The following is an 8624-nucleotide window of genomic DNA, read 5'->3' on the forward strand; positions in this document are numbered from 1 at the left end:
TCACCTCATTTTTATCAGAGGGACCCACCTTGAAGGTATCTCAATTCTCAGTAGTATCCCTAGGCACTCTAGTAGATAACGACATCCACCCGCTCCTAACATCATCCGTTTTCTCCTCAACTGGAAGAGACACCAGTTCTGGGTAAGCACCAAGAACCTCACCCCCGGTGTCTCCCCCGTTCGCCGCAATCACGCACAGGTCATTTGACCTGCCAAGCGAGCTTTCTTCGCTCACTTCAGTCCTTTCGAAGACTGCTTCCGGCCAATCTTCGTTGGCGAGGTCTATGACCTCGTCAACTTCTAGCACACTCTTTCTTTCAAGATTGCCACACTCTCCGATTCTTTTCTGGCAGCCTCTAACTCATCCAGGTCTTCAGTCCCGACCTGGATCCTCACACTCACTCACCCCTTTCGGCTTTGCCAGAGGGGCGCGCTCGCAGCCGCCAGACCCGAGCGCACCTTCGCCAACTCCTTTCGCACTCCCATCAAACTCTCAGCCTGCTCGCGTGAGCTCTTACTTCTCTACTTGCTCTACTTGCACACCTCACGGTGTGCGTCGCGCAAGCTCTCGCCGCTTTTACACCCTTCTTGATTGTCCGTCTGGGTGTTTGAGTGGAACGTCGTCAGGCGGTAGATCTCCTCGATCCTCGTTCGGAGCTCCTCCACCCGGCGACGAAGCACCTCCACCTCATTCACTCCGGTTTCAGTGTCATTCCGGTCGAACCTGGACTTGGGGCTCTTTTTCTACCTTTTTCCCCTCGTCTCCGACCATTCCTCTTCCTCAGACGGCTCGTTTCCTGACTCCTCCTTCTGTCCCCTTTTTCTCTTGGTTTGGTCCAGAGACTCCTCCTCCAGGTTTGGTCCAGACGGACCTTGAGGACCACTCTCACCTTCTCTGCTCTGCTGAGGGGAGCGCTTCATTTTCTCCCATCTTTTGAAGATCCCCCTTCTGCGTCCATCTTCGCCTTCCTCTCTGTTGCCTTTTTCCCCTCCGCACATGCACCTGATGTCCCCAGTTAAATTAAATTTATTTTGAATCTCCATAAGTGTTCCCACGAGTCGGGCTGAAATATACTTAAGAGGGGGGGTAGTGCACCCTTACCCCACCCAAGCTAGATACTCCTGGAGGTCGCCTGGTATCCCGGAGGGATCGTTTGCGGTGCGCTGACCCTTGCACCTCACATACCCTCGGCACGATGCCTTCCACCTTGGTAATGGGGATTTTTTGCCACTGGTGAGGTTTACTCCTCTATAGTTTATCACGGTTTTCGCCGGACGCAATCTCGCTCTCGATACGTGGACACATGTATCGCAAGATTTGGGCTGATACCAGGTCCTGCCTCCTGCGATACATTGGTCCCCGTAGTCCTCGCTCTTCCTCTGAACACAGATCAGCTGCCTCCCCATCTTATTCAGCAACGTGCATCATGCTTTCCGACAATATCGAAACTTCATGTCGCACCTCATGTTCTCGATGGCTCACCCTATGAGCCATTGGGATGTGCCAGGTGGGTCGTGGTCCAACCCCCCGCCAGGCTGTTGCTTACAGAAGGGTAGGTACTAGTGTCAACTCCTGGAAGCAACAGTCCGCGGCTGGAGACATCATAGCCTGGAAATTTAGTTTTCACTCTTTCCACAAGTCGTGTTTTTTGTAGGGCTATGATGTCTAAGTTCAGTCTGTTCGAAAACTCATTTAGTTCGTTTAGTTTTTGTCTAATCCCGCCAGAATTCCATAACCCAATCTGAAGATCGTCTGTTTGTACTGGCATTATTGGGTACCGCCGAAATTGCTTAACGCGTTTTTCACTATGGTCATTTTTTCGAACATGGATGAAAAGTTTTTCACCTGTTCTTGAAAGGATAGTATCAGCGCTTCATTAATGATTGGCTCACTTTGTACCGTATTTTGTGTTGCTTTTGTGGCTTGAGTATAGCTTATGCCTTTTGTTGTAGGTTTATTTGTTTCTATTTGTTGCCTAGGTTATTGTGGTTTGCTTCCTTTTCGGTACCCTTTTGCCCGTTAGTTGGCAGTGTGTTCTTCGCCACAATTTGCGCATTTTGGAGGTGTATTTCTGTCTTTTTTGGCATTCATCAGACTTGTGGTTGGCCCCCACATTTAACGCATTTTTAACCGCAGTGGCATGCCTTCGATCCATGGAAGAATTCCTGGCAATTATAGCACTGCATAATGTCTTTCTTATTCTTGAATTCATCCTTTGTCCTTCTTCTTCAGTACTTCTATATCTTTGTCCTCAAGCTCCTGTTGGATGAATTCAACTTTTGTGCTTTCTCCTAATCCGCGGAGAACTACTCTTTTTGTCCTTTCTTGGTCGATAGGATACGCTATGAACTCTACTATGTTTTTCTTTGTTTTATTGTATAGGTCCTTATCGGATTCCTCTAAGACTTTTAACATTTTGAGGTAATTTTCTCTATCTTTAGTTTGTATGACTATACTGCGACCTGATTTTGCAAATTTGTTTGTGGAGCTAATGCCTCGTTGGGCTGCTATTTTTATTATCTGCTGATTGTAGTCAACAGATCGCAGAATTATTGCAGGTGGTCTCGGAGCGTGTTTTATTGCCGATGAAATCACCGTTTCTGTTTCCGTTGTTTTCTGGGAGCTTGATGCTTCCTCTAGTTTTTGTTTGTTTGTTTTCTGGGTATTTTTGGTAGTCAGATCTTGTTGTATTATTTCTGTTTTTTCTTTTGTAATTGTTTTTTCTACTTGAGGTTTAGGTTCCTCTTTTTTTTTTCTGCGTTTTTACCTGCATTTTTGTTTCTATTTTTCCTTTAACGCCTACTCTGAGTAGGTTTCCAGTTTGTACTTTTAATTGGTTCAATTTCCATATCGGTGATTTCATTATTGTCCTTTTTTTCTACATGGATTTCTGTCATTTCACTGCGGTTCAATGCTTTTCCTTGTGGAGGTTCTTTTGTTTTTCCTTCCCCGCTATACATGTTTTGTATAGTTGTTGACATCTGTAGGACTTGATTTGTCAAGTCGCTATTTTGTCTGTCCTTTTTTTCGATGGTTTTCTGTAGTTTGTGTATTTCTTTCGTAGCTCAGCTAGTTCCTCTGTCAAGATTCTAATTGTTTCAGCCATCGTGCTGTTATCCTTGTTTTTCCGTTGTTTTCTTGGATTTCTCCTCGTCTGAATCCAAGTTCTTGGGATGTTGTCTTTTCCTTATATCCTTGTGACTCTTATCATAAGCAGTTTCGACGTTACCGTATGAGTTTATATTATTAAAGGGTTCGTCTAACAAGAATGTGCTGCTTTCAGCCGTTAATTTAATTTCTTTGGTTGCCTTGGTGATTTTATTAATGTTTAAATATAAATCAATTACTTCTATGTCAATTAAGTTTGTTTCCTGAAGGGTATTTACATTATTTTCAAAATTAAATTCCATAATTGGCTTACTTGTGCTGTCTTCTTCATTAATAAAATTTATTATTCGCTTAGAAAAATTTTCAGCTGAAGGTTTAGCGAATTTTATGAAGTGTTGAAGCCATCTAGTGAAAATATCGGCCTGTACCCAACCTGACACATGGCATTCTGCGACTGCTCCAGTGGGAGCTCCTAGCATCAACTATTTTCATATTTTTTCTAGGGAAGATTAATAATGGTGGTACGAAAACTCTTGCAGCATTCAGTAATCAGCTTGCCCCTTTCTGCTGAAGTGACGAAACCTGCTTCTTCCCTCGCATGGAAATTACTTTGCTATGTTTGTGCTGAACAATTGTAAGGCCCGTTTCGTCTACATTGAATATACGTTGTGGAGGGTTAGTAAGCTTAAGATATTCTGGTTTATACAGGTCAAACAACTTGGATACATTTTCAGGAGTAAAAGATTTTACTCGAGCACATAACATTCCCTGAGGAGTTGAAAGCGTTGACGCATTGAAAGCGTCGGATGCCTTTTCAGAAAAAGCCTCAACCATTTCTTTCCGGCTGATTTTTTGACTCCGCTAAATGGATGTGGTATTGAGTTTCGTATTGCAAGAGTCTTGTCTGATTTCACATATCGTTCTAAGGTACCTTTTGGTACTCCAAAAACTTTTGAGGCCTTCAAATAGCCCATCTCTCTATTTCTTACTGTATTTACAACCAGTATATCATTTGCTTTCCATTTTTTATTTTTTGGCGGCAGCTACAAACAAAAAAACACATAAAAATAAAAATTTGACACGGGGTCCCAATTTGAGACACTCTCAAATTTGGAACACAGGTATCCCAAATTAGGATTTTTCCGTTAAAAATAAAACGCATTTTTGTTTGGTTATGTATGCCACACAATTACCGTTTAATTTGCATAAAATGTATTAACTAACCCTTAATAAGACATGGGATATAAGGAGAATTAATTTGTTTGTTTATATACTTTTGGTATCTAAAGGAGGTAAATAAAACATATTTTTGTTGAAATATAAAATAATTTGAAAAAGTAATAAAAAAATAGTGGTGGGAACTATTTTCCCGTTGTTCTTTAAAAAAATTTTGTAGGTGGGAAATTAATTACCCTTATACAGTTTGTGAAACAATTTATTAATTCAAAAATACAAAAATGCATATATGGGTGACAAAACTAATTTAGGTCTCAACTACAGCAGTGTGGAATGATTTAAAACATTGTTTTGGGCATAAAGCTACTTGACAATAACTACATATAATGTTCGTTCGTTTTTCTTCTTTTTTTGTTGAGCAAAATCTGCATCTTGTATAATTTTTTTGAACATCTGGTAAATGTGGTCCTACATTTCTCAGCCGAATTTCGTCTGGAACACCAAAGTTGCCCGTTTTTTTATTTTTAAATATCACAGGTCGAGATGCCTTTACTGTAAAGTCACCTATGAGAGCTCTTCCAAGGCGAAGCCTAAAATCCTTGTGAGAAGTATTTTTTTGATCATGAATTCTTGTGTACATAATATATGCATTAATTACACTTGCATCTAAAAGAAAGAAGAACAATCTCATCCACGATTTTCTAGACTTCCTGCTTATGGGATATGATGCCCTAAAGTGGTCAAAGTGATCAACTCCTCCCATGTTTAGTGTATAATCTGCAATAACTTTTGGGCACATTATATCTTTCTTTGTGCCATCTCTTTGTGTACGTTTTATCATGGTTACTTCATGTGGTTGATTAGCAGTTGTAATAACCGTGACTTCTTTGGTATCCAACCACTTTATTGCTGTTATAGGGCCACTGCTCAAACAATAGAATTCATTCTTTCAAAGTTTTTCATTTTTGGTTTGCTTTTTCCTCATAAAATCGGGCAAACCTTTGCGATTAGGTCTAACTGTACCTATAGCATACGGCTGTTTAGCATATAAATCTTCCAACAGTTTGCAACTCGTAAAAAAGTTATCAAAAACAACCAAAGATTTGTGTGGTATATCTTGGCATAATTCAGTTACAACCTTGTATCCCAAGCCATCATTTTCAATGCCTTCAGTTTTTCCAGTATAGATAATAAACTGGTACAAATACCCAGTAATAGCATCACACTTTGCCCAAATTTTATAACCACGTTTAATCGGCTTCTTGGGCATATACTGTTTAATAGAACTACGTCCTTTAAAATTCCACCATACATTCATCAATAGAAAATCGACTTCCAGGTTTGGCTTGTTCTTTGAAAACTTCATTTAGTCTATCTATAAATGGTCTTATCTTATACAGTATATCAAAGTTAGGTGAACCTCTCTCTGCAGCTGCTGAATTGTCATTTAGATGGATATTTTCTATTAATTTTTTAAACCTGGTTATTGTAAAAGCTTTGGAGATAACAGGATTATTATAAAAAGGATCACTTGACCAATATAAATCTTTGTCTGGTACAGGGTGCAGTCCCATTAAAATAAAAACACCTAGCAATGCCCTTATTTCTTCTTGGCTAGTGTTTTTGTAATTTTTGCTGTCTTTTTGTACAGCATATAAATTCGTTTGAGCAACAATTTGTTCTATTAGATCACAAGGGAAGAAGTTCTCAAAATAAAATATTGGTTGACTTTTATGGGTGAATTGAACATTTGACTGTAACACAGGCTCAAATTTTGGTATTTCTGGAACATCTGTTTCAGAGGTCCATTGTCCAGTAAAATTAGTTAGCGTAACCACTGTACTCTGTTCTACCAAAACACTTTGATTTTCTTGTGGGTCATTCTCAGATGTTCTTTCAGTTGTGGAATTTACATCAACGGTTGTAGAAGGAATTATTTCATCAGATTCACCAAGCAATTGCCCAATTCTGCTATCAATAACATCTCCATCGGACTTACCGCAAACAGAAGTAGATGGGGATGGTATAAAAATGTCATCATCATCATCAGTGTCGAGATCAACATCAGACCAATCTTCTTCTAAGGCAGCAAGGAGTTCACGTTCTGATAATCCCCTTCTTGAATTCATAATCCTAAAATATAACAGAAATTTTAATGTTTCTGGTGCATGACTTTTGCGTTTTTTTTATGGAATTGGATAAGGGGAATAATTTTCCCACCAACTTCAAAGACAAAAATAACTATCTTTTCATAAATTTGTATAACAAATTACAATGTATTTAGCTTGACCAAACAATATATAATAATATATCAATAATACAATAACTTTGTACTTACCAGAATTTTTGGAGCCGATTCACCAAATAATTTGCAAAATTGTAACAAAAATCAACTTTTAGCGGCAAGAAATATCATAACCTATGAAAATCTAGTTGTCGATTGTCAACTAAAAATCAGATCCATGGAATAACTGTCAGAATAGTTGGTGTATTTATCCATGAAATGAATACGTAATATCACAAAATTCAACATTCTGTGTATTGACAGCGACAATCGAAATTTGGCGGCAAAGTAAAGTGGGAAATATGTTCCCGTTATCTTATTAAGGTAATAGTAATAGTAAACTAACAAAAAAAAATAATAATTGGAGTAAATGTAATCATCTTACCTTGATGTATTGTAAGTTTTTATAAATTCCGAAAAAAAATTGTGTAATGTGTAAATCAAATTAACGTCAACAAAATAACAAAGGTCACTTCTAAGCATCAACTAAAAGCAGATCTACCACTACTGCACAGAATGATCAGTTTTCAATATTTTCACTAGATGTCACCCTATCGTACACAAATATACGACGGTGTCTCAAATTAGGCACCTGTCTCGAATTCGGTGCCTTTCCTCTATATATAATAAATAAATAATTTGTGTGTTATACTAATAGAGTACAATTACACAACCATCTATCTCAACGGGATCTGTAACTACAAAGAGTTTGACATTACATGTTGTGGTAGATGCAGAAAACTATTTTCTTAAGCAAAATTTGCAACAAGTGAGTGAGGAGCTGAAACAACTTTCAGAGAAGTTTTCTTTTGAGAACATCAGGGGTAAGACTGGCTCACACTTCTTTATACTGGCCTACCTACAGAAAAAAATTTCACATCTCTTTTCGACCTCCTGAAAAACATTGAAGTGAATTACTATTACAAGTAGAAAGTAGAAAAAATTAGGAAAATAGATCAATTAATAATGACCCTTATGAAATTAAATCAAAACTTTTCCCATGAAGATCTTGCTGTCCGATTTAGTGTTGCACAAGCTACAGTGTCCAATATTGTTACAACATTGGTGCATGTTGTACATGAAGTGGTTTATAAGCAGTTGATGGGCAAAATCCCCTCCCGGAATAAAAACAAACTTTGTTTACCGAACTGCTTTAGTAGTTTTACAAACTGTAGAATTATATTAGATTGTACCGAAGTATATACCAGTGTATCTCGGGCAAGAATGGCAACCCAAAAACTTAGATACAGTTCCTACAAACATAGAAATATATGTAAAGGATTAGTTGGAGTGGCTCCCAATGGAGTAGTTACATTTGTGTCATGCCTATATCCAGGATCAACATCTGACAAAAAAATTATTAAAGATTGTGGAATTCTAGATCACTTAGAAGCAGGGGATTTAATTTTAGCAGACAAAGGATTTTTAATTAAAGATATAGTGCCATCTGGAGTCCACATTAACATTCCACCCTTTCTAACAACTGCACAGTTTACCCCTGAGCAAGTTAGACAGACTGAGTGCATTGCTAGGGCTAGAATTCATGTTAAGCGAGCCATTAGAAGGATGAAAAATTTTAAAATTTTGTATTTCATACCTTATTCCTCACTGCCACATGCTGATGCCGTATTCCAGGTAGGGTCGCTCGACCAGTGAATGAACAAATAAGATAAGTTTTCAGTTAGAGAACCTGCAAATCGGCTTTACATTTGTTGCAGAGGCCAATAATTGTGTAAAGATAAAGTATAAACATTTCTCTGTTAGTAGGTAGTAGTTAAAAATTATGGTAGACTTACTGCTTTTACATTACCTTTACTTTCTCGAACTTCATCCTTTCAAATTTTTTTTCTTGTCTGATCCCTTTTTTATCGCTAGTTTGACTTCTTGGTTTCTTTTCCGGATAAATTTTTATTTTTAGCTATTGTTTTCTTTAGATCCGTCTCCAGTTTTCTTTTTTTTTACATTATTTTTCTTCTTTTTTTTATTTACTTGTTCAACATGGTATTCCACCCACTTATTAGATGTAATTGCATAAGGCATTCGCACACGTTGGTT

At 38.1% G+C, this 8624-nt stretch overlaps 1 protein-coding gene across 1 annotated transcript; it reads left to right on the forward strand.

The window, feature by feature from the left end:
• Positions 1-7535: 7535 nt before the first annotated feature.
• LOC140450478 (uncharacterized) lies at positions 7536-8225 on the forward strand. Its single transcript, XM_072544123.1, has one exon. The coding sequence runs from the start codon at positions 7536-7538 to the stop codon at positions 8223-8225; it is 690 nt and encodes a 229-aa protein (XP_072400224.1).
• The last annotated feature ends 399 nt before the right edge of the window (positions 8226-8624 follow it).

This window comes from Diabrotica undecimpunctata, chromosome 9, assembly GCF_040954645.1.
Source record: "Diabrotica undecimpunctata isolate CICGRU chromosome 9, icDiaUnde3, whole genome shotgun sequence".
NCBI lineage: Eukaryota > Metazoa > Arthropoda > Insecta > Coleoptera > Chrysomelidae > Diabrotica > Diabrotica undecimpunctata.

Excerpts from the sequence above, each read along its gene's own strand:
- LOC140450478 (XM_072544123.1), top strand. The coding sequence starts at position 7,536 with ATGACCCTTATGAAATTAAATCAAAACTTTTCCCATGAAGATCTTGCT.